Genomic DNA, 26217 nt, shown 5'->3' with positions numbered 1-26217 from the left:
CCGCTTTTGAAATCTTTGCAATAACTTGATAGTTGACAATTTAGACAAAACCAATTTATTAATTATGCTTAAAAAGATCAATACAACTAAACCGTTTCAGCTTTCACTTTTTTTGAATTATTTTCGATGGTCTTTTCTTTAGATTTACCATCAGCATTGCCATTAGTTTTCGCGTCATTTTCGTCGTTAACCTTTCTCTTCAGTTTAGTCTTACCAGATGGATAAACAATCAACTTAGCACCTTCAACAAATGGATGTTCATCGTCAATTGGTTTTGAATCAAGTCTAGGAGTGCGAGGAATCAATTTCTTTAGAGAGCTTATTGGCTTTGTTAAATCAGCGTAGAATGGAACGGCCAACGAGGCTTTTGATTTTATCTTTAATATCTGTACACAGTTTCCATAAATTTTGTAGACATTTCGCAAAATAAACTCTAAATTGTCGGCCAAGTGTTGCTCTGGTTGCTTGAACACGCCAAATTGAATACTGGTGTCAACTCCATGACCTGTCATGTAAAGTGTAGCAGTACGTAAAGCTCTTTCAAATGAGTGTTTTAAAGAAGATCCTTTATGCTTGAGAACCACACCAGTTGGGAATTTTTTCTTCTCAACCCAAAATTTTTGTCCTAAGAAACTGGGTAACAATTTGAATCTATTCTTGATCAATCTGGTATCAGCAAGAAAAACATCATATGATGTAGCCAAGCGTCGCTTCATTTGAGGTAATCGATATTCAGTCAACAATTCTCGCATAGGCAAGATGAACAGTCGATGTTTTACTAAATCTTCATCAACTCCAGCAGTCAACAGCTTTTGTGTGTAAAAATCTCGAGTCAAACGTAAATCTAGCTCTCTGTCCTTTAAAGGCTGGTGGCTTTTATCAATAACAATCAAACAAATTGTCGCATCAACCAGATCATGAAATGGATGAGGCACAGGTCGAAAATTATGAATATATGTAGTCATATTTGTCGGTGGAACTTTTAAAGTAATTTGTAAATGCATTTTATCATCCATCGAGAATCCAGCGAGCTGCAAGAATTTATCCTCTTGTTCTTCAACGGAAAGCAAATTAATTTTCTTCTTTTTAACATTAGTTTCATTTAAACTATTTTCCTTAACCTTTTCAACTGATTTAGCGGCATAATTTTTGAAGACTCGAACCACTTCATCTATCTTTGTGCGCTCCACATAAGTTTCCATCATTTGATACCAAAGATGATAAACAAAAACAATCGAGAATTGTAGTATAAATTAATGGCAACTAAAATAATTAACAGAATCAAATAATCACAAAAATACAAGAAAACAAAAAACACGTTTCAAAAATATTTAAACCAAATCAATAAAACCACGTTTGTTGGGATTCACAACAAAACAAACGCACCGCCCTCTATGGCTATTTTCTCGAGTACTTTCAGCGGGCTTTTCAATAGCTGACTCAATGAAATCTTTTCTTAACTAATCATGAAAATCTGCTTTGAGCAATAAATTCATTTTTCCTGATATAAAACAGGTAATTTTATTCCAGAATCGAGAAGTAAATAGTCAGTTAGTAATTAGTTCAAGATCATCGAAATGAGACTTCCATTTGCCTCAATGGGAAAAACAAGTTCTCAATATTAACAGCGATAAATGTCAATGGCAAGAGCTTAGTTATTTATATTTGGTCCAAGCAATTGCCTGAAGCATATTATTAATTGTCCTTGAAGCTTGAATTGAATTGGATTTTTTCTTCTTCGAATGAAAATTTACCCAAACTGAGTAAACCGAAAAATACACTCAGAAAATAAAATAACCAGGTTTAATGTTGAAATGAAATCATTGGTAACCCATTGAATTTTTACGTGAAACAAGTTGAACTAGGAATAGTCAACATGGAAAAGCCAGTTTATTTGGAAATCGTAAAACTTGATTTAAAGGTTGATCATCTTCATCCTTGCTCTCTCTGGCTCACTTAATTACAACATTGTAACTAAAGGTTTTCAATTTCAATATTTAGTGCATTGAGCTTAATGAATCAAGAGTTATTGTGTGTTTATCTGTGTGAGTTTCAACCTTTCACTGTTTGACACCTAATAGTTTCAACAAATCATGAACATTAGTCTGAAACTTAGTTCTTCAATTGTTTCGATTCTCTTTATTTCTGTTTGTTTAGTGAATTTGAGTAAAAGTGACCAGTCTTATGTAGATGACCAAATATCTTCAACCAAACCTTTCCATGCTAACCAAGGTACTTTGCTTAAGATTGGTTTCGCTGGAGCATTTTGGGACTACATCAAAACAAACCAACATAAATCAATAAATTTATCGTCTCAATGTGAACATAAACTTAATTTATACAGTGAATTGATAGATCAAGATGACCAGGAAGCTTTAAAAAGTAAGTTTGAATATCATCTTAATTTGAGTTGAAATCAAATTTAGGCACCAAACATTAGGTCCATTGTAAAGGTTCCTAAAAAGTACTCGGAATAAAGAAATTTTTTAGTGGAATTGAACGTTCAATGGATAAACTGGACTTAAGATCTTTGCTGAACTGATGCCGAAACTTTCTTAAAGGTCTTTGAGCTATTATTAATAATTTTATTTCAGTCTCAATACATTATTATGTTAAAACATTGGGTTTTGTTACTAAAAAGACACAAATAGCAACAATTGTTGCTTTTATGCACAAATTGAAACAAGTTGACAAAATGCTGAAAGTAAAATGGGCAAAAACGGGTAATAATTAACTTATTGTAAATTTAAACTCTATTAGTTTGTAGGGAATTAAAAACTGAATCCATTAGTACAGCTCAAAAGCTTCTCAGATCTATATTTTTCGAGAACATCGAGTTCAAAGTTGAAACTTCGATCGCTTTTTGTACAATAATGGAAGCCGATTTCTTGATGAAACGTCATTGTGCAGATGTTATTTTTGATGGTGAACCTGAAAATGAGTCTATTTCGAGAAATAAAATATCCGATTTTCTGTAAAACAGATAAGATCGATTTTCACTTAAACCGAACTTTTTTTGTGACCGTGTAATTTAGAGATCTGAAACTTATGATTCATCCATAAAAATTAGTTGGTCACATCATGGACTGAACGATTTTTTCAATTCGTTAATAGTTCTCTCGATTTTGGTCATTGACCGGAAAACTTTGAACCTCGATATTTCGAGAATGATGACATCTACAATCATCATTCTATGATCAAACAATACATATCAATATGGACTAAAACATATTCAACTATTGTATTGTTGAAGATCCGTCGCAAAAAGTTATAGCATTGCATTGTATGTGTTATCAAATTATAAATTATTCGTAAAGTTAAATGGTTACTCAAACACAAATCTTGTTTGTTGAATGGATATTCGTTATTGAAAAATTTGAGTTATACCGCATTATTTTGCATGATAAAATGTATTGTTTGATCATAGAATGATGATTGTAGATGTCATCATTCTCGAAATATCGAGGTTCAAAGTTTTCCGGTCAATGACCAAAATCGAGAGAACTATTAACGAATTGAAAAAATCGTTCAGTCCATGATGTGACCAACTAATTTTTATGGATGAATCATAAGTTTCAGATCTCTAAATTACACGGTCACAAAAAAAGTTCGGTTTAAGTGAAAATCGATCTTATCTGTTTTACAGAAAATCGGATATTTTATTTCTCGAAATAGACTCATTTTCAGGTTCACCATCAAAAATAACATCTGCACAATGACGTTTCATCAAGAAATCGGCTTCCATTATTGTACAAAAAGCGATCGAAGTTTCAACTTTGAACTCGATTTTCTCGAAGAATATAGATCGGAGAAGTTTTTGAACCGTACTAATGGATTCAGTTTTTAATTTCCTACAAACCTACAGAGTACAAATTTACAAGAAGTTAATTATTACCCGTTTTTGCCCATTTTACTTTCAGCATTTTGTCAACTTGTTTCAATTTGTGCATAAAAGCAACAATTGTTGCTATTTGTGTCTTTTTAGTAACAATACCCAATGTTTTAACATAATAATGTATCGAGACTGAAATAAAATTATTAATAATAGCTCAAAGACCTTTAAGAAAGTTTCGGCATTAGTCCAGTAAAGATCTCAAGTTCTTCATAAGTCTAATTCCTCTGCGAAAATTCCCTTTATGTTCATTTCAAGTACTTCTTAGGACCTTTTATAATACAATGGATCTAGTGTTTGGTACCTAAATCTAATTTCAACTCGGATTATATCAAACTTAAATTGGGATTTAATTAAATTAGTTGCAATATGATCTTTAATAAAGGCTTTCTTTGGCATTTGTTTCAATAGCCATTCTTTGACTATCGATGTTACAAATCATGCTATTCCGAAATATTACTGTTCTGTACTTGAATTATTTTTGTTTTATCTCTAACTTGATCTATTGTTTGCTCTCAATAACAGTATTAACCTCATCGAGTCACTTACCTTCAAAGTTTTTTGAATCATCATACTCGGATTTCGAAGGCTACAGTCAATGCTTAACGATTCAAGAAACTAATTATTGCTCAGCATCAGTTTTACCAGTCAATCAAACTCTTTATCCACATTGGTTTTCATTGCGTTACAATGCTACAATTCACATCGGTTTTTGTCTTCCGACCTCTTGCTCACAGGACGATGTTGATAACCTTATATCTTCAGGTAAACACAAATGAACCTTTGTATTAATTATATAAACCGACTAATCATTTGCAAATTGTTTTTAATAGTTATGAAACCAATTGGTTGGGAAAAGGTTTACTTCCATGGCTGTCAAAGACCATCAACATTCACTCAAAGATTGGCGAAGGCAAATGCATCTCAAAAGTGGTCATTGTTAGTATAAAGATTCGCTTATTTTTGACTATAAACACATAAAACAATTGATTGATAAATTTCGGATATTTTGTCATTCTCTAGAGCTTTTCTTGTTGTGATCATTGGACTGGTTTTAATATCATCATTAGTACATCATTTTGGGTTATATTTTACATTCAATTGCTTCTGGTTGAAGTATTTTGCTATTCAAGAAACTCATACAAATCTGATCAATGGCCATAAAAAAGGGAGAATCTTCATAATTGATCAAATGCGTATTTTGATTTCTTTCATATTCTTGCTTATTCATTACTTTGGTTTGATTCCCATGTCAAAGTTAATCTACATGGCAGGTAAATTTGCGCTTTTCTCCTGAAATTCGCTTTGAAAGTGTTACAGATTCTCATATTTTCTTAATGTTTACAGAAAGTTTGGATACGATTACTTACTATGCAAGTGGATGGGGCTTTCAACCAGTTAATAGTGATTGGATTTACAGTGGCATGATTTATGTCGGGTAAATTTTGTCTAATTTTCAACAAATATCCAGATTAATAATGAATTTTTTACAACAGAGGATCAGCCATTGGGTTACAGCTATGGGCAACAATAAAACCAAATACATCATTTTCAACTTACGTTAAATTGTTAATAAAACGATTAGTTTTGTGAGTAACCTCCATATTTAACTGTAATGCAAATACAGTATCAAAAATAATCGACGATCTCCTACTTTTTATGATTATTTAGGTATTGGCCAGTTTTGATGGTTGCAGTGGCGATGAAAATTGTTTTACCATTATTCGGTTCTGGTCCTATTTATTCCCTGCATACTGAATGGCGATCAAATGTTTGTAGCAATAACTTTTGGACTCTATTGCTGCATATCAACAATTACCAGAACGTTTATGATATGGTATTTAATGCGATTCTCAGTTTCATATTCAGAATGTGATCTAATACAAATCATTATTTGTCTCTGTCTTACAGTGTTTCTGCTATTTTTGGTCAATGGCGGTTGAATTTCATCTATTCATTTTGGCGCTAGGGATTGTCTATTTGTACAAAACAAGGCCAAAAATAGGAGTGATTGTTAATATTATCACTGTTCTGATTGGTTTGGTCTCAATATTTTGGATTTTTTATTCAAATAACATTGTTTACAGATTAGCCGGTTACTCTAATGAACATTTCTCGTGAGTATAACCCAATATTTTGACTCTAAACAAATTTTATTAATACTTAAATCAATTTTTCTGTTTCAGGCAAGTTGAAACCTTCTTAATTCGCAGTTATACTCGCACGGAAGCCCATATATTTACCTATTCATTTAGCTTGTTAGTTACATTTTATCTGATACAAAATCCAATGATAGTCATCTCCGAGGTGAGTCTTTTAATGACACCAATTGCAACAGTATAACTTACGATTTTTCTGTCTATCTTTAAACAGAGAACTGAGCGACTCATAACAATCATTCTGACCACACTAGTCATTTTACAATCATATTCACCAGGAATTTGGAATGTTTGGAGACTTGAAGGTAATCGTGTCTGGTACGCAATCCACGCTTTAACCTGTAAAATAATATGCACACTTGGATTTGCTTGGATTGCCTTTTCTGTGCGTACACAAGCTTATACAGTGATGGCAAATATACTATACGATGATAAAAAGCTTGATGCTAATGATAATAGCATTGATGGACCAAAGGAAAATGGTCAATCCAAGAATTTGAATGACAGAACACCATCAACCAAATACAAGATGTTTTATGCAGCATCAAGAGCAACCTTTTTCGTCCATTACATTCTTTTTCTTTGGTACTTCTCTGGCAAATCGAAGATCGTTTTTGATTATAGCGTAAGTGCACCATATATTCATCTTGATTTTCATGTTCAAACCAATTTTGATTAATGCCTTTCTCATTGTTTTCATTCACAGTTCCTCGCTGATTCAATATGTTTGATTATCTTTGCATATCTTGCTGGTTTAATATTTCACTATTTTGTACACTCAATTTCAAAAGTGATGCATTAACATGATAATCAATGAAACTCAGTTCAATGTGCGGAACGGAATCTGATTTTAATTTTATAGTTTGTTTATGATTAGATCAAGATTATCAAGGCAAAAAATTTATCTTCTTTTTTAATTGAAATGAGTTATATTAATTTAATCTAAATAGCATTATATCTTTTTTGTCAAAATTCATGCATAATCAGGGATAACATGGAAGATAATGCTCAGTAGTCAATGGAACCACCTTTCAATTCAATAACTTTGATCATTCTATTCTTCATAGAGTTTACAAGATTCTTAATCAGTTCATCGGGAATTTCATTCCAACTATTCAGAATCGCGCATTTGAGCTCAGAAATCGATGAATATTGCTTTCCATGAGCATAAATTTTTCTTGATAACCATCCCCATAGGTTCTCTATTGGGTTAAGGTCAGGAGATAATGGAGGCCAATCTAAGGTTCGAACCTCATTAGCTTCAAGAAAACTTTTTGTTGAAAAGGATCGATGAATTGGGGCATTATCTTGCATAAAAATATAATTCCCGTCAGTTATAAGTGGACCAACAGGCAATAAATACTCAGCTAGAATATCTTGGTAATCATTAGAATTACTTTTAGGCTTTACAAAAGCGATTTCTGTACGCCCTCCCGCTGCAAAGCCAGCCCAAATCATAACACTTCCCCCACCCCCTTGTCTCTTCGAAAAAATTTCTTTCTCCTTACGAAGGTCATACCAAAAACATCGAAGGCCATCAGGTCCATCCAAATTCCATTTTTTCTCATCTGACCAGATAATTTGAGACCATTCGTCAGCACTCAATGATACCATTTCCTTGGCAAATGCTAATCGTTTAGCCTTATGAGCTTGACTCAATGCAGGTTTGCCTTTGTGTTTTCCAAATTTTGTATTCGGGTCAGATCTTAGCCTTCGATAGATTGTGGATACTGAGCATTCTAAATGAAGATCATTTTTGACCTCAGCACAACTTTTTTTGCCTAATTTTGCCTCCTTAACGATCGCTCGATCATCACGCAAAGAAGTTACTTTGGGTCTACCTGTTCGTTTTCCTCCATTTGCACCTCTTAAAAATCGACTGATAGTTGATTGATTTTTTCCGACTATTTCGGCGAGTTTACTCTGAGGCCAATCGGGATGCTCATCATGAAGCCTTAAAATTTGCTGTTTCTCGTCGTTTGTTAGCTCTCTCCTCATGATGTCTGTTCTTGCATTGAATTGAATTGAAATTGCAATTGAAATGAATAAGGAATAGATTAAGATTAGAATGACACAAAAATTTTCGAAAAATGACCTAAACTTACCAATTTATGACCAATTATGCATCAATTTTGACAAACAAAAAGTTATTATAAAAACTTCAGATCGCGGAAAACTGGCCTTAAACAATAGACTAATCACTACAAATTATTGTAAACAATTAACATGCTAATGGGAATTAGTTTCTATGGTTTAGTCCCCGATCGAAAAATGTGCGCCTTTTTTAATCAAATTTTCATTGTTATGCATCACTTTTGAAATTGAGTGTAATAGGACCTTTTGAAAACATTGTTGGGTCTTTCAAATTGAAAAAATTTGGTAAATTCGAATAGATTTAACGATTTATTTTGTATTTCAAGAAGAAACCATTTCCGAAAAGAGTCAAACTTTTGCACACCGAAGTCCAGTTAATCAAATACATCAACATCTGTCATGCCACTTCCATCGTGATGCGTTATCATTTTTTGCGCTGGAAGATCTCTCGCTTCCCATCGTGATTTTGTAAAGAGATTTAAATTGTCAAACTATTCGATGATATTAATTTTGTAATATTTAAGGCTAATTAAAGTGTCAAATATTTATTTTAATAATTCAAACTCTCTTTCTGAATTCTTAAGCTTCACTGAATCCATCTTTTAATTATGTGATCGGATTGATCATAAACGTCGCTCGTTTTAGGATAAAATCTGTAACTAACGTGCAAATTATTATATGTCACCACGCTTAACGTCTATCAGTGCCTAATGCGTATCTTCCCTCTCTTGTTAAAATGTCAACCAGAATTGTCGACCGTTCATCTAATTTCAATAAACTTGAGTAAAGTTAATAAAGCGAATGACAAAAATTTAGTCTTCAAAATTTGCTTTATTTTTACATTAATATTGTTTTAAGTGTTACAATTTTCATTTTGTCACTTTTACTCATTTCAATGTATGTTCAATTTTTGATTCTTGAATTTTCTTTCATTTTGACGCTTAATAATTTAGTTGCTGGATTTAGTCAATGTTTATGTCGGTATTCAATTAATTTGGCCAATTTTCTCGATATTTTGATAGTTTTGACGATTTAGAACGGTTTTTAAATCGACCATAAAATCGATTTTCCTAATGCATTGAATAATTTGAGTAAGTTGAGATTTCCTTCATTCTCGAGTTAGGCGCATGGTTGATTTAAAAGAAGCAAATCTGGAACCTGGAAGGTAAAGAAACTCTCAATTGTGCTCAATTGTAATCAAAAGTGTTCTCTTCCTTTCCTCGTCTTCATCATCATCATCATCATCATCTTTCATTCCTATGTGAGTTTGAAGGTTCTAATATGTTTCTCCAAATGTAATGAAGGGAAAAAAGAAAAGACTTGATATAACACAACAAACAAGCCAAAATTACATCCAATACCAGGATCCTGTTGTGTGCATTGTTTTGTTAGTTAATTTCAACCCAATTTTATTTTCATTATTATTTTAGTTACTTTTAATAATTACAATTTAAAAGTGAAATTAGCAAGAGAGAAATGATTATTGTTATTATTGTTCATTCAATTTACAATTCAACATAATCCAATGGTTAAATCAAATAATCAAAAGGGAGAAGGCAAAAGTGTCAACAACAACAAGACCAGTTTGCTTTGCTTTCCATTGTGATTACCATTGTTTACATTGTTTTTATTTACTGCCGATTATTTTCATCTATAATTATTGAAAATCAACGTCATTATTTATTTGCACCATTGGAATCATCATCATCATCATCCACCCGATTCCTGCTTTAATCCTTTTTCTACAATTCTGAGCTTCTTTTTTGGTAAATTGTGTTCATTTTTTTCCCTCTATCACTCGAGCTTTCCTTTGTTTTGTATTCACTCACGTTTCATTAGTATCATTGTTAAATAATGGTACCAATGTTTAACCACAACATTAATCACTTTAATAATGTAATTGTGACAACTTTAACCCACCATCAATACACCAATAGTCGATGTAATAGTAATAATAATGTAATCAAGAGCATAACCAACTCGACCCTTAAGTCAGTTACTGTGTTTACTGTGAAAACCCTTTGGAATCATTTACTGGTTCCAATAGTAGTAATACTTTTATTTCAATCTTCAGCCAATGTTTTCTCCTCCGCCTTACCTCACTCTGAGATAAATTCATTTCATGCCGATGGACCTTCATCTTCATCCTCCTTTAACTCAGAGCACCATCATCACCATCACCATAACGATCCATTAGTTGTGTTGACAAAAAAAGGTTATGTTCGTGGTCGATCAGTTGTTTCACCCACCGGTAAACCAGTTGATGCTTTTTTGGGTATCCGTTATGCAAAACCACCGACTGGAAAGTTTCGCTTTCGCCATCCTAAGCCCATCGATTCATGGCAAGGAATATTCAATGCCACCTCATTTTCAGGTGCATGTTACCAAGTCAATGATACCTTTTTTGGTAACTTTATGGGTGCCACCGAATGGAATCCAAATGTTCCCCTTGACGAGGATTGCCTATCAGTAAACATTTGGGTACCTCGACCTCGTCCCAAATCAGCAGCCGTTTTATTATGGATCTATGGAGGAAGCTTTTGGTCTGGAAGCTCGTCACTTGACTTTTACGATGGTTCAGTTTTGGCTGGTGAAGAGTCAATCATTTTTGTCTCCATTAACTATCGTGTTGCCTCTCTTGGGTTTATTTTTTTTGACACCTCCGATGCTCCCGGTAATGCTGGACTTTTTGACCAGTTAATGGCCATGGAATGGATCCGTGAAAATATAGCTGCCTTTGGTGGTAATCCGGCAAACATAACCATTTTCGGTGAATCAGCTGGTGCAGTTTCAGCAGCTCTTCACTTGCTTTCACCTCTATCACGCAACGTTTTCAGCCAAGCCATTTTACAATCAGGCTCAGCAACCTGTCCATGGGCCATCTCTGATCGAAAAAAAGCCTATCAACGGAGCCTTGCACTTGCCCAAGCAGTTGGCTGTGGGTCAACCTCGACTCGCTCTGTACATGCCATTATTGAATGTATGCAATCTATACCTGCCTCTGAATTGGTTGCCCAGGAAGAGACAACAACCGGTGTGGTTGAGTTTGCCTTTATACCCATTGTGGATGGATCCTTTCTCGATGAAGATCCCGAGGTTTCCCTGCGAACCAAAAATTTTAAACACACACCTATTTTGACTGGAAGCAATCGTGATGAGGGAACCTATTTTCTTGTTTACCATTCACCGCACATATTTAATTTAAGTGAAGGCATTTATATTTCGCGCAGTGAATTTCAATCCTTGATCCGGATCATTTATCCCCATCTGAGTCCTTTAGCCCAAGAAGCAGTTATCCAAGAGTATACACATTGGATTAATCCAGATGATCAAATTGAGAATCGTGAAGCAACTGATAAATTTGTTGGTGATTACCATTTTACTTGTCCAGTTAATGAAATGTCATATCGTTATGCTCTTTATGGTAATGATGTTTGGACCTACCATTTTACCCATCGATCATCAAAAAGTTTTTGGCCTTCCTGGATGGGAGTTATTCATGGTGAGGAGATCAAATTTGTTCTTGGTGAACCATTAGATCCAGTTCATGGTTATACGCCTGCAGAAGTTCAATTAAGTAAACGGATAATGAGATATTGGGCCAATTTTGCCAGAACCGGGTAATCAATCAATTCTTAGTCAACCTTTCAACATTCACTTTTTGTTGATCTAATATTTTTTGCTTTCCATTAAAAAATCTTCTAGCAATCCAAATAAACAATTTCCCGATGGTGATGATACGGAATCAATCGTGTGGCCTGAGTACACTGCTCATGAGAAAGAATATCTTGTCATTTCAACCAACGATTCATCAATTGGACGAGGTCTCAGGGCAAAACAATGTGCCTTTTGGAAAAACTTTTTACCCAAACTTATCAATGCTCTTGGTAAGTAAATTTTAAATAGAAACCCATTTTCCTAAATAATTATTCATAAACATAATATGCTAAGAAGCATGATTTGTGTGTCCATTGGTTCATATTCAAGAAGAAAATGGTTTTTTATTCATGAACCTATTATAGCTTAATGAGAATTATCATTAATTACCTGAATCATGTTTCTAGCATACTGAGTTGATGTAAACTAGTAAAACGTAAGAAATGGGTTTTGTCAATTTTCTTGGTAATTATTTTTTCTTTCATAAACCTGCAAAAATGTCATAAAATATTTTTCATGTTTTACCCAAAAAAAACACATAAAAAATGAATTTAATTGTTAGACATTTCTGCACGATATCTTATAATGAAATAACATGAAATCCTTATTAGTAGTTAATATTTATTGCCTTTGCTTGTCAATATTGCAATTTTCAGGTTTTTACCTTGTTTTTTACTTTCCAATCATTATTTATTCAGAGAGGCGCAATGATTTACATATCCAAGTATAAACATTGCTCTGTTTATTTATCTAACAATTGAATTACCATGGTTTAATTTTCAATTACCAGGGAACCATTCGTGTTTTTTGGTACAAAGTTTGTACCCAAACCAATAACTCTGTAACAATAAACATTTAGTGAACCTAAATTTAGCAATTTAGTCAATTGTTTAGGAACAATTTACGATGAAAATTGGAAATGGATCAAATTAAAGTCTCTCCATTAGCTGCAAAATTTTGCTCATTTCTCCGTGAGATTCAAGTCTAACAAAAAAATCTGGTCAACTAGGGCTAATGATTGACCATTTTATAGCAAATCTCATGCAACCCAACCTTTATTACCAACATCATTACAATCATCATTATTGTTGTTTAACTTATTTTTACTTGTCTATAAATCCAAATGAAACTTTATCTCATCCAATTGAACTGAACTTTGAAGAAGAGAGAAACTTTGATTTCTCTATTACTCTTCTACTCTTACTCCAGATGATGTTATCCTTGCATCCCTTGACCATCTCACCAACAGCTAACACAAACCTATCAACTGACCAACAAAATTTTACCATCTTCTCCATCTTGTCTGGTCACACTAATGACACTTCTCATGGGATCTATTGCTATCAAATCCTATCCTGAAAAGTTCTGGTTACCTTTACAAAACCTTGTTAAAAGAAGCAAAGTGAACCCAAAAACTCTTTTACCTTGGATTAACCCAAAAGATACTTTTTTCAATCTAAAAAGTCTATTGGGTTTGCCTTTGCAAGTTTCAATTGAAAATATTGAAATAAGCCAAAAAATTGTAATCAAATTGTTTACCATTATCTTGTTAATTAACTATTCATTTGAATTGTTTGATCATGCAAAAGATGAGAATCAGTTTAATTATCTTTCCACTCTCAACTGCAACTTAATGAGATTTTGTGACAAAAACTCAATCAACAATCAATTGAATTACTCCGTCATAATATGGAGTAAAATTTTTCTTCGTTATTCCATTACAAATCATGAGTGAACAAATATAATTAATGATAACCTGATAAGTACTCAATTTAATCCTTTCCCCAGAACTGAATGAGAACCTTTTTTTGACAATTAAATGAAAGGATAAACTATTTTCCTCCTTCATCCCATCATCTTGCTTTCACCATTCATCCTCTTATCCTTAATTTTACTCTTCTTGATCAGATTAGTTAAGCCTTTATAAATAGGATTTAATATTCATTGTTCATGTTAATCATTATACAATGTAATTCACTTCTCTATTCAAATTAATATCATTATTATAACATTGCAATTCTCATTGAAACTCTTCTCCCTTTCATTATCCATTTCATTACACCTAACAAATCAGTCAATCCAATGATCAGACAATTGATCCAATCCAATCAATATTCATCATTATTTGCTCCATTGATTATATTTCAATTTCAACCTTTTCTCTATCATCAACCTTTCTCCTTTTTATGATCACTTTTACCTTTACCATTTAATGATTGTATTAATGTATCTCACCATTTGCCAACCATTCACACTTGAGCCAAAAAATATTGATCCAAGACAACAATTAATGGTTAAAATACAAATCATTGTATTACAATTACAGATTACTCGAGTCGGTAAAACATTGAAATCAACCCAAAATGACATTTGAAAAGATCGTTAAAACAAAAGACAAAATTTTGTCCAAAAAAATCAATAAAATGTTGATTTTAAATTAATGATTAAAGTTTAAAGTTAAACATGAAACGTAAAAATGAAACAAAATGTTTTTTTCCTTGAGCAAAAATTATCTAATTGACCATTTTACTGTTACAGGTTAACCCTAAAGTTACAAGCGATCATAATGAACAACAATAACATTATCAATATCAAAATATCAGTCCAAATCTTAAGAATCAGTTACTTAAGAATAGGAATCTTTCAATGATACTTTGTTCAGCTTTGAAAGCTCAACCCTGAACACAAAAAAAAAACAGAGTAAAGAAACAACAAAAACTCTGAAAAAGAAGAAGAAAAAATTGTCTTTTTGTCCTCCTCTTCATCCTCATCTTTTCCCTCTTGATCATCATTTTGCTTCTCTGTCTTTTCATATTATTTATCTTTCATTTCCTTACCATTCGTGCTTGGAATCCCTGAGAGACAAGATTCGACTTGGAATCGATTTTACCTCAGGACTTTATCTTCTCTTACCTTATTTATCTTTTCTCCTCTTCTTCTTGTTCATCTCATTCTTTTATCATTTTTCTCTCCATCTCTGGATGAATGTCACACAAGATGAATAGATAGATAAATGAGGAAAGATGTACACACATAAATACTGCAATTCTGAGACTTGTTTTGTGTTTTGTTTTGCTATTTATTTTTGCCAACTTCAACCGTCATCATGATGATGATCAAAGCAGTATCAGCATCATTTATAATTGTAACTTTATTTTAACCCATAATAAAGTGTCTTGTAAACTCTTTATATTAATACTGTTCTTGGTTTCACTTGATAGTCGCTTCTATTGTTGTGTTGTTATTTTTTTGAAGGCTTTAAGATTGATTGCAATTATTTAGATTGTCAATTATTCAACAGTAACTCTGTTTAGTTTAATTCATGAGTTGAATGTAAAAATGCTGGGAATAAGATTCCTGGTGAAAATGAAAACAAAATCAACTTTTTTCTTCTTCTTCTTTTCATGTATTTTTTTTGTTCCTTTTCATTTTATCTCATCAAATTACATCTAATTCATTTTGACATTTCACATTATTGTTAGTTTTTATATTTCTCTGTTTTTCCTGGTTAATCAACTCAACCATTTGTTTCCCCTTCACTTTTTAAAGCAACTTTCATTGTGCCAATCAATTTGTAGATTGGTGAAAATTTAATCAATCAATTGCTAATTCGGGTTGACATTGACATGGAAGTCTATCTTGAGATTATTCAATATCAAGTAATCTTGTTTCCAACAATTTTCTTGATTCTCAATTTTGTTTCATTTTCAGAGTAAACCCAAAATCTATGAGAATCAATAATTAATGAAACTGTAAAGTTGATATTGAAATTTTCTGGTTAAACCAAGTTTTTTGTTTGTTTTTGCATTCATAAATTTTCAATGTAATAACATTTGCTAATTTAATTTTGGTTAATCAGGAAATTTCAGGATAAAATCGCCTGAAAAAGCATGTTCTCTTTACTCTTGGAAAGGGAGAAAATTTTCAAATAATCAATAAAAATGTTGGGCAAAGAGTTGAAATGGAAAAGGTAAATAAGATGAAACTCTGAACTATTTGAAATGAGATTGAATAAGGAAAGAGAAGGATTTTCAGCAATCATCAAGTTTAGCCATGTTTATTCATAATGAAAATGAATCAAAGGTTCATGCTTTGTTGTTCATGTTATTACAAATCAATTTTGAATAATTTCAAGTTTGCTTAAAGGTGAACAACTGTAATAATGAGAGATTGAATCAAAAATGTTATCATTTTTTTTCTTCTTCACAAAAATGAATATTTTCCAGCAGATTTTGACTGAGAAAAGCAACTTTTTTCAAATTTCATTTTCGCCTTTGGTAACTCATGTGATAACAAATTAGGATTGAAGGTAAAAACGATAATAATATTAAAATAAATTTATTCAATTTATATAACCAGTTACATGTAACTGTTGTAAAAATTTACTTCAACTGTTCAAGTTGAAAAATCAGTCAAGTAAATAATAAAAATAAATTGTTTCAATTGAAACATGAAATGATTTGTCAGCAACACTTGAATGATATTGCATCCAAGATTATCGTTTTTATTGTCATTAATGGTCTTAATCATTCTAAATGTTTTCACCCAATTTTCCTCAATTCAGATTCTCTGATTTATTAATTTCTCTCAAGGATTACAAATTGTAATACAACAGCAAATCTGTAAGGCCTAGTGTCTAGGAAATAATCAATACTTTTAGGTAAACCCAAAAGTGTTTCCCATTTTCTGGTTCATTTTATGTTAAATTTGAAAAAAGCTAAATCTCATCAATTCATTGAATCATTGTTTAGCTTAACAATTAATCTTTTCATTTGATTCTGTTTGGTGAATAGAAACTTCCATTGAAAGGCTGATATTTTTTTCTGTTGACTTTGAATTCTGCTAAAAAAATGTCTTCAAATGAATCTCATTTTCTGTGTAAACTTTGAGCTTGAAAATGGGCTTTTTATATTTAAAATTGATTTGAACTGAAAATTGAATGATTAAATTGTTTGATATTAATCAGTAAATCCTTCAGAAAATGTCAAATGCTTTTAGGTTCACTTATTTTGTCAACATTAGTTGACAACAAGTTGATACATTTTCAGGTGAAATGTTACAATTGATTGTCACTTTTCATTTAATTATTTGCTTTGACCGTTTCTTTATTGGATAAAATTGTGAACCCAAACTGGACATTCACTGGTTTAATTTTGGTTCAACATTTAACCATTTTACCTTCATTTGTGCTTTTGTATGCTCATAATATTAATCACTTTGCCAACCCTTTTACCTTTGCCTGTAACCAATATTTACTTTATCAATTATTGAACCCGAATCTTGAACATTTTCATCTTCATTTATCTTCTCACCAGCCAACTTGATTAAACTCTTTGTAAACAGAACTTACTTTTTGCCTTTCAGATTTTGTTTCAAGTTTCATCCAATCTTTAAAAAGCAGAATAAATATGTTTTAAGTTATAATTGTAAAGGCTTCATTGTTTGTATAACTGAACCATCTTCAGATTTTTACCCAAAAAAATTATCATATTCTCTTCTTTTTACCTGTTTCATATTATCATACTAAATACAAATTTTCTTGTTCTTTTTAATTGAATTCCAGAAAACCGTCATAATTCAACTTGTACTAGTCATTCAAATCAAATTGGATCATCAAATTGGAGCCTTGCCATTTCATTGATTTCATTAATCATGTGCTTCTTACCTAGCTTAAGGTAATCATTGGTTTAACCCATTGGAAAGGAATATCAACATTTTTTTTGCAAGAATTAAAACCGATGACAAGATGATGAAAGTAAAGCAAATAACCATAAATTGGACATTTTGGACATTTTGTATCGATCAACTGAACATGAGCATAAAAGGAATGGAAAGAGAAACAAAAAGTTACACAAATCCCAATACAAGCAAAAATAATCTCAACAATAATATTAATAATCAAATCACTCACACTATAGTGCCTAGCAATTTATTAATAATATCAATATATCACAATAACTATACCACTAATCAACGGTTAAACTTTCAATAATCATGTGTAAAGAGGAGATGGAAACATGTTTCTGGATGGTTGATGAGAAATTCAATTAGGAATTGTCAATCTCTAGATGATTTTCGGATAAGATGATCACACAAGATAACCAAATCAAAGGAAACATCAGTCAAGGAATGGATTACCAGTAAAGAGAAGAACCAGATTTATTGAAGGCCTAATTGTTCATCGACACATAGCAGCTTGATGAAGGTTGGCTATCAACTGAGGATCGAATTTTCTGGTTTTCGAATTTGGTTTATTCTTGAAACATTGAAACATTCCTGCGACAGGAAGAAAAGTACGCCAAGAAGAAATGAAAGAAAGCAAATCAAGAAATGGGAATTGTCTCTTGATTTGATAACATTTCTCTCCTCTTAACATTACTATTTTGAAATGTTCTTATCCATCATCATTACCTTCACCATCGTGTTCTTCATCTTCATCTTGCTCTCTCTCAATCTCCACCCAAAGCACAGGGAAAAATATCAACTCTACATTGGAAGATTCAATAGGCAGCGGAAAAAACAAAATAAATATATTATATAATACAAATAATGGGAAGCTTTCCTATCCACGCAAACATATTCATCTGATAACGAAAATAAGGTTGTGTCTCATCATTTTCATCATCAACTTCATCAACTCCATCATCTTCATGGTCTTCTTCATCCTCATAATCATCACTCTTATAATTATATAATCTGGTTGAAGAAAGTAACCCACATCATGATGGTAAAATTGTGTGTAAAGGCAATTTCTTGGTAACAAAACTCGAAAAACAGGGAAATATTCATCTCGTGATCTTTTACAAATTTAGATTGGAATATTTGAAGAGCAAAAATTTACTCAATTTATTCGTGAATCCAGAACACCATTCAGAAAGGGAAAAGATCTGTAAACACAAATTTTCGCCAATTCCCAGTTTAATCCAATAACCAAGGAAGGTAAAAATGCTAACAACATTAGCATCGCTCATCATCTCATTCTCATACTCAATAATCATTATCACCATATCAGCATCTTCATCATTTGAATCAAGGTTGTGTCATTATATATGTATATATATGCATATATATAATTATTATTGGTCGATACGAACTACTTACAGCAAAAATGGAATCCAAATTGTTGTTATCATCTTAATTTTCTTCTTCTTCATCAACTTCTTTTCAATGTTGCTAACATTATCAACATTTGTTAACTTGATCATCACAATTAACCAGATTTAAGTTAGCTTGTTAGATAAATTGAAGTCTTACATTTCCTTTTGATCAACACTGAGCAATGTTTTGGTTGCTTTACTTTACCAAAAGGTTACAGCGAATGCAAAAAGACTAAACAATTTGAAAATCTTTATTTTAAAGCACTAATTTAGCAAGTTAGCAATCAATGCAACAATTTATAAACCAAAAGAAAAGCCTAATCACAATTACCTAACCACTATTAACTAGTCAAGTCTCATGATTTGCGCCAAGTCAGTCAATTTTTGTTAATTTACTCCATTTGTTCATTTTATTAGACAGTCTTTTTGATTTGATTTAGACAATTTAAATTCAGACTTGATTCTAGATTATTATGTGGATAAATAATTAACTGAGCTTAAAGTATGTGAATATAAGTGAATTTGTTAATCTTGCAATAATTTCAATAGTAATGACCTTACACTGCAAATTCATATCATGTTTCCATTTCAATGAGGTGTTTATCAACAGCAGAAAGTAATTCATGGTTGTGACCATTTCCCTCCAAACCTAATTAAAACTTAATTAACTAAAACACAAGCATAAAGAGAAAGGCACAATTAACTCACAAATTTAACAAAAAATAAAATATCAAACTGATTTGGTGAAAAAAGCAAAATTTTAAAATGAAACCAAAAAAAGCTCGAAAGCACTCAATTCGATAAGATTATTGATGAATAATTATAACGATAATGCTATTGTCTAATGTTTTAATATTCAATATTACTGATTAATTAATATGATTATCATTCTTAATACAATAAAATATAAAAAAATGAATTGCAAGTTAACAGCAAATAAATGAAACAAAAACAAAAACATTTAACATGTAAAAAAACAATTTCAAGCCAAAATTGTAATCACTAAGCAAGTGAATTGATGGTTGTGTTGATATTTATTATTATTACTTCTATTATTTAAAAGCAATTAAATCGTTGATTATTAATAAATAAATTAAAACAAATAAACAAAATTGTGCAAATCTTTTTTACCAAAACACAAAACGAGAAAATTCAGACGATCATTTACAAGTTTCCGAGTAAATTCTAGCGCTTTTAAGGCTAATTGTTCACAAAGAATTTCAAATGAAAATACAAATTTCCAATAAAAGTAGTCGAAAGTATTTGAATAATATTCTATTCGTTTTTGGTTACCTGATGATATGAGGTTATCAATATCATCCTGTGAGCAAGAGGTCGTTAAAAAAATCCAATGTGAATTGTAGCATTGTAACGCAATGAAAACCTTACCAAACTTAAAACATAAAACTTAAAACCCAATATGGGTAAAATGTTTGGTTCACCGGTAAAACTAATGCTGAGCAGTAATGAGTTGCTTGAATCGTTTAACATTGACTGTAGCCTTCGAAGTCCGAGTATGATGACTTTGAAGGTAAGTGACTCGATGAGGTCAATACTGTTATTGAGAGCAAACAAAAGATCAAGTTGAAATAAGCACAAATAATTCAAGTACAGAACAGTAATATTTCGGAATGGCATAATTTGTAGCAATGTATGACTGGTGAAACTGAGGCCAAGCATGAATAAGAGATCATATTGCAACTAGTTTTATTCAAGTCTCAATTTAAGTCTGATATAATTCAAGTTGAAATTAGATTTAGGTAACAAACATCGGATCAATCGTAAAGGTCCTAATAAGTGCTCGGAATGTACATAGAGGAAATTTTGCAGAGGAATTGGACATACAAAGAACTTAAGATCTTTGTTGAACTGATGCCGAAACTTTCTGATAAGTCTTAAAGCTATTATTAATAATTATATTGGGGTTTCAATACATTATTATGTTAAAACATTGGGTTTTGTTACTAAAAAGACACAAATAGCAACAATTGTTGCTTTTATGCACAAATTGAAACAAGTTGACAAAACACTGAAAGTAAAATGGGCAAAAATGGGTAATAATTAACTTCTTGTAAATTTAAAGTCTATTAGTTTGTAGGAAATTAAAAACTGAATGCATTAGTACGGTTCAAAAGCTTCTCCGATCTATATTCTTCGAGAAAATCGATTTCGAAGTTGAAACTTTGATCGCTGTTTGTACGATAACGGAAGCAGATTTTTTGATGAAACTTCATTGTACAGATGTTATTTTTGATGGTGAACCAGAAAATGGACTTAATTTAAGAAATAAAATATCACATTTTCTGCAAAACAGATAAGTTCGATTTTCACTTAAACCGAACTTTTTCAGTGACCGTGTAATTTAGAGATCTGAAACTTATGATTAATCCATAAAAATTAGTTGGTCACACCATGGACTGAACGATTTTTTCAATTCATCAACAGTTTTCTCGATTTTGGTCATTGACCGAAAAACTTTGAACCTCGATATTTCGAGAATGGTGACACCTAAAATCATCATTCTATGGCTAAACAAGACATTTTATCATGCAAAATAACGTAGTATAACTCAAATTTTTCAATAATGAATATCCTTTCAACAAACATGATTTGTGTTTGAGTAACCATTTAACTTTATGAATAAATTTTAAATTTGACAACATATGCAATGCAATACTATAACTTTATTTCGACGGATCTTGAATAATACAATAGTTGAAGATGTTTTAGTCCATATTAATATGTATTGTTTGGTCATAGAATGATGATTTTAGGTGTCACCATTCTCGAAATATCGAGGTTCAAAGTTTTTCGGTCAATGACCAAAATCGAGAAAACTGTTGATGAATTGAAAAAATCGTTCAGTCCATGGTGTGACCAACTAATTTTTATGGATTAATCATAAGTTTCAGATCTCTAAATTACACGGTCACTGAAAAAGTTCGGTTTAAGTGAAAATCGAACTTATCTGTTTTGCAGAAAATGTGATATTTTATTTCTTAAATTAAGTCCATTTTCTGGTTCACCATCAAAAATAACATCTGTACAATGAAGTTTCATAGAAAAATCTGCTTCCGTTATCGTACAAACAGCGATCAAAGTTTCAACTTCGAAATCGATTTTCTCGAAGAATATAGATCGAAGAAGCTTTTGAACCGTACTAATGCATTCAGTTTTTAATTCCCTACAAACTAACAGAGTTTATATGCACAAGAAGTTAATCATTGCCCGTTTTTGCCCATTTTACTTTCAGCATTTTGTCAACTTGTTTCAATTTGTGCATAAAAGCATCAATTGTTGCTATTTGTGTCTTTTTAGTAACAAAACCCAATGTTTTAACATAATAATGTATTGAAACCCCAATATAATTATTAATAATAGCTTAAAGACCTATCAGAAAGTTTCGGCATCAGTTCAACAAAGATCTTAAGTTCTTTGTATGTCCAATTCCTCTGCAAAATTTCCTCTATGTACATTCCGAGCACTTATTAGGACCTTTACGATGGATCTAATGTTTGGTACCTAAATATAAATAAATATTACCGAAATATTACTGTTCTGTACTTGAATTATTCGTGTTTCTTCAACTTTATCTTTTGTTTGCTCTCAATAATCGAGTCACTTACCTTCAAAGTTTTTTGAGTCATCATACTTGGATTTTGAAGACTACAGTCAATGTTTAACGATCCAAGCATCAGTTTTACCGGTCAACCAAACTCCTTACTATCATTGCGTTTTCATTGCGTAACAATTTACATTGGGTTTTGGTCAATGGCTGTCAAAGACCATCAACATTCACTCAAAGATTGGCGAAGGCAAATGCATCTCAAAAGTGGTCATTGTTAGTATAAAGATTTAACCATTTTTGATATAAACACATTAAATCATTGATTGATATATTTCGGTTATTTTGTCATTCTCTAGAGCTTTTCTTGTTGGTATCATTGGACTGGTTTTAATATCATCATTAGTTCACCATTTCGGTCTATATTTCACATTCAATTGCCTCTGGTTGAAGTATTTCGCTCTTCAGCAAACCCATACAAATCTGGTCAATGGCCATAAAAAAGCGAGGATCTTCATAATTGATCAAATGCGTATTTTGATTTCTTTCATATTCTTGCTTATTCATTACTTTGGTTTGATTCCCATGTCAAAGTTAATCTACATGGCAGGTAAATTTGCGCTTTTTTCCCTGAAATTCGCTTTGAAAGTGTTACAGATTCTCATATTTTCTTAATGTTTACAGAAAGTTTGGATACAATAACTTACTATTCAAGTGGATGGGGCTTTCAACCAGTTAATAGTGATTGGATTTACAGTGGCATGATTTATGTCGGGTAAATTTTGTCTAATTTTCAACAAATATCCAGATTAATAATAACTTTTTTGCAACAGAGGATCAGCCATTGGGTTACAGTTATGGGCATCAATAAAACCAGATACATCATTTTCAACTTACGTTAAATTGTTAATAAAACGATTAGTTTTGTGAGTAACCTCCATATTTAACTGTAATGCAAATACAGTAGCAAAAATAATCGACGATCTCCTACTTTTTATGATTATTTAGGTATTGGCCAGTTTTGATGGTTACAGTGGCAATGAAAATTGTGATACCATTATTTGGTTTTGGTTTATTAACTGCACACTGAATCGCGATCAAATGTTTGTAGTAATAACTTTTGGACTCTATTGCTGCATATTAACAATTACCAGAACGTTTATGGCTTTTTCACTCAAATAACATTGTTAACAGATTAGCCGGTTACTCTAATGAACATTTATCGCAAGCCTAACACAATATTTCGGCTCTAAACTAATTTTTGAGACATAACATATGCTTTAACCTGTAAAATAATATGCACACTTGGATTGCCTTTTCTGTTCATACCGCTTACCGGTAAATACGACGATAAAAAGCTTGATGCTAATGATAATAGCATTGATGGACCAAAGGAAAATAACTCATTGTATTTCAAGAAGAAACAATCACCCCTCAAGTATCAAACTTTTATCACACCGGAGTTCAGTTTATCAAATACATCCACATTTGTCACGCCATTCCATTGAGATATATTATATTTTTACGCAGGAATGTCTCTTGCTTCAAATCATGGCTCCGTAAAGAAATTTACATCGTCAAATTATTAAACGAGCCATTTTGTATTCTTTAAGGCTAATTAAAATGTCAAATTAATATTTATTTCAATCATTCCAAGTTTCTTCCCAGATTCGTAAGATTCACTGGATCCATGGTATCCTTAAGTATCTGATCTCAGATCCGATATTTTGTTGAAAAAATGTAAACATTTGTGCTTCAAGTTCATCTTATTTATTATAAAGTTGGTTTTAATTATTGTTATTATTGATTAATCATGTTTGTTTCTCGTTTTTTGTTTAAAACTGTAACTAGTCCACTAACGTGCAAATTATGTCACCATGGTTTACGTCTATCAGTGCCTAGTGCGTATCTTCCCTCGCTTGTCCAAATGTCAACCAGAAATGTCGACCGTTCATCCAATTTTAAAAAACTTACCATAGTTTCGAAGACCAGACAGTCTCGTAATAGCAAAGGAGATAAAAATTCGCCGTAAGTTTTACACTTTATTATCGAATCTATAGCCTTTAAATTCTGGTTAAAGATTATAATTCCCAATCTCATCGTTTATGTTTTTACTTGTTTCTTTTCTTTTAGGCTGCTCGCCGCAGGTTTCATTTCTGGCTTATTATCATTGTTAGGGTGGGAAGATTTGTTATCAAAAGAAGATCCATTTATTTTAACAATTAAACGTGGAATCCTTTGTATGCAACGAGAGGAGTTCGATAAAGCTGAGATTATCCTACACGCTGCTCTTTCCAATGCTGTTGATATGGTAATTATTCATTGAATGAATGTTTTTGTGAACATATTATAAATCTTTATTCCACCAATTTATTGATTAGGGCAACAGCAAAGCAATCGCATACATCTATTCGCTTATGGGCAATGTCGCTTTTCTTAAAGGCGATTATGAAAAATCTGAGAAGATTTACAAAGATCTGATCAAACGATTATTGGAATTCGGTATGTAATATATTTTTTTTTTGATGAAAATTACTAATATTTATGATTTCAATACTCTCTGTCTCTCTCTAGGTATAGAAGAAGATCATGAAGCAATAGTAGAAATTTCACTAAAATTAGCAACTATATATAGTAAATTAGGAAAATTTAGCAAAGCAGATGTTGGTTTCAGTCATTGTTTAAGTATTCAAAAGAAACGAGCAAACCAAATTGAAAATGATAAAAAGACTAAGAATGAATTATCAGATTCAGATATAAATAGCCTGGCTTTGTATGGAATGGCTCTTGATTTTTATGGCAAACACTTGCTTCGTAAACAAGAATATGATGGAGCATTAAAATACACTCTTGACGCTTTAGCAGTCTGCGAAAAAGTCAATGGAAAGAACGCTCATCAAACAATGATTCTGCTTAGTGATGTTGGTACGCTGCTCAATTTAACGAACAATTTTGACGAAGCTGATGAATATTTTAAGAAAGCAATAAAAGTTGGAACTATCATCGAGTCAGATCACCTAAAAACATTGTACTACAATGTCGGAATGAACGATTTAATGCGACGTAACTGGCCGTCAGCACAGCAAAACTGTGACGCATCTTATAGATTTGCCAAAAAAGATGATGACATTTATATCATGGGTATGGCTGAAGATTGTTTGAAAAAAATAAGAGCACAAGTTGTTCAATAAAGTAATTTAATTATTTATTATTGAAAAGCGTTTATGAAAAAAAGATATCGGGCGTTGTGAAGTATATTTTGTGCCGAGGCAATTAATTTGAGCTAACAGAGCTCGAAAAAAATGTAGTATGATAAAAAAATTAATTTGAGTCATTTTTTTCAGAATCTTTTAGATCGTTTAGATAATGAATGGGATGAGGTTGATGTGGATGAGGATGTTGATGATGATGGAGAAGATGAGGTGACATGATGAGGATCAGTTGAATAATTGATAGGTTTACTTTGGATTCCCCATTTACATGTCCACAAATAGATGAGGCAAGTGAGAACAAGTGTTGACAAGAGGACAATTAATTGGGGTAGCTTGCTTGGCGTGTAATGTATTGAATAAAGAGATAGAAGGAGAAGATTAACAATTAGCGTAATTGATAGTAAGGTGGTAAAATCGGTCCTTTTCTCATTGGCATAATATTCCCGGTATAATCCTTCAGCACCTTTATCAGCAAATGCAAATTGAACACAATGGGGAAGGTAACGTTGAAGTCCACTTTGATCAATTGACAGGTCAGCTT

The 26217-nt window shown here is 31.9% G+C and overlaps 4 protein-coding genes across 4 annotated transcripts; all 4 read left to right on the top strand.

Annotated features, from left to right (window-relative positions):
• Positions 1 to 1976: 1976 nt before the first annotated feature.
• Positions 1977 to 6874, top strand: LOC149094026 (uncharacterized). Its single transcript, XM_089268250.1, has 11 exons — positions 1977 to 2382; positions 4418 to 4657; positions 4726 to 4831; positions 4916 to 5166; positions 5240 to 5330; positions 5389 to 5481; positions 5564 to 5729; positions 5804 to 6009; positions 6079 to 6199; positions 6266 to 6676; positions 6758 to 6874. The coding sequence occupies exons 1-11, from the start codon at positions 2094 to 2096 to the stop codon at positions 6851 to 6853; spliced, it is 2070 nt and encodes a 689-aa protein (XP_089124376.1). The 5' UTR covers positions 1977 to 2093; the 3' UTR covers positions 6854 to 6874.
• Positions 6875 to 9398: 2524 nt separating this feature from the next.
• On the top strand, positions 9399 to 17714 carry LOC149094025 (acetylcholinesterase-like). Its single transcript, XM_089268254.1, has 3 exons — positions 9399 to 11765; positions 11851 to 12032; positions 17366 to 17714. The coding sequence occupies exons 1-3, from the start codon at positions 10000 to 10002 to the stop codon at positions 17479 to 17481; spliced, it is 2064 nt and encodes a 687-aa protein (XP_089124380.1). The 5' UTR covers positions 9399 to 9999; the 3' UTR covers positions 17482 to 17714.
• A 5175-nt stretch (positions 17715 to 22889) lies between these two features.
• Positions 22890 to 23703, top strand: LOC107366639 (uncharacterized). Its single transcript, XM_015934258.3, has 4 exons — positions 22890 to 23074; positions 23149 to 23239; positions 23298 to 23390; positions 23473 to 23703. Exons 1-4 carry the CDS (start codon positions 22993 to 22995, stop codon positions 23552 to 23554), a joined length of 348 nt encoding a protein of 115 aa, XP_015789744.2. The 5' UTR covers positions 22890 to 22992; the 3' UTR covers positions 23555 to 23703.
• Positions 23704 to 24189: 486 nt separating this feature from the next.
• Positions 24190 to 25672, top strand: LOC149094024 (tetratricopeptide repeat protein 19, mitochondrial-like). The gene is made up of 4 exons (XM_089268256.1): positions 24190 to 24492; positions 24598 to 24775; positions 24846 to 24966; positions 25039 to 25672. The coding sequence occupies exons 1-4, from the start codon at positions 24278 to 24280 to the stop codon at positions 25653 to 25655; spliced, it is 1131 nt and encodes a 376-aa protein (XP_089124382.1). The 5' UTR covers positions 24190 to 24277; the 3' UTR covers positions 25656 to 25672.
• The last annotated feature ends 545 nt before the right edge of the window (positions 25673 to 26217 follow it).

This window comes from Tetranychus urticae, chromosome 2 (genome assembly GCF_039701765.1).
Source record: "Tetranychus urticae isolate SD_2017Ah chromosome 2, NJAU_TeUrti_SD_1.0, whole genome shotgun sequence".
NCBI lineage: Eukaryota > Metazoa > Arthropoda > Arachnida > Trombidiformes > Tetranychidae > Tetranychus > Tetranychus urticae.
The sequence above is the reverse complement of the archived record's forward strand: the minus strand, read 5'-3'. Positions and strand labels throughout refer to the sequence as shown.

Bases quoted from the DNA above. Each gene is read 5' to 3' on its own strand.
- LOC107366639 (XM_015934258.3), top strand. From the start codon at position 22,993: ATGCGTATTTTGATTTCTTTCATATTCTTGCTTATTCATTACTTTGGT. The intron at 23,075-23,148 runs GTAAATTTGCGC...TAATGTTTACAG, and splicing joins AAAGTTAATCTACATGGCAG to AAAGTTTGGATACAATAACT. The intron at 23,391-23,472 runs GTGAGTAACCTC...ATGATTATTTAG, and splicing joins TTAATAAAACGATTAGTTTT to GTATTGGCCAGTTTTGATGG.
- LOC149094024 (XM_089268256.1), top strand. From the start codon at position 24,278: ATGTTTGTTTCTCGTTTTTTGTTTAAAACTGTAACTAGTCCACTAACG. The intron at 24,493-24,597 runs GTAAGTTTTACA...CTTTTCTTTTAG, and splicing joins AAAGGAGATAAAAATTCGCC to GCTGCTCGCCGCAGGTTTCA. The intron at 24,776-24,845 runs GTAATTATTCAT...TTTATTGATTAG, and splicing joins TTTCCAATGCTGTTGATATG to GGCAACAGCAAAGCAATCGC.
- LOC149094026 (XM_089268250.1), top strand. From the start codon at position 2,094: ATGAACATTAGTCTGAAACTTAGTTCTTCAATTGTTTCGATTCTCTTT. The intron at 6,010-6,078 runs GTGAGTATAACC...TTTCTGTTTCAG, and splicing joins TACTCTAATGAACATTTCTC to GCAAGTTGAAACCTTCTTAA. The intron at 6,677-6,757 runs GTAAGTGCACCA...TTTCATTCACAG, and splicing joins AGATCGTTTTTGATTATAGC to TTCCTCGCTGATTCAATATG.
- LOC149094025 (XM_089268254.1), top strand. From the start codon at position 10,000: ATGGTACCAATGTTTAACCACAACATTAATCACTTTAATAATGTAATT. The intron at 11,766-11,850 runs GTAATCAATCAA...AAAATCTTCTAG, and splicing joins GCCAATTTTGCCAGAACCGG to CAATCCAAATAAACAATTTC. The intron at 12,033-17,365 runs GTAAGTAAATTT...ATTGAATTCCAG, and splicing joins CAAACTTATCAATGCTCTTG to AAAACCGTCATAATTCAACT.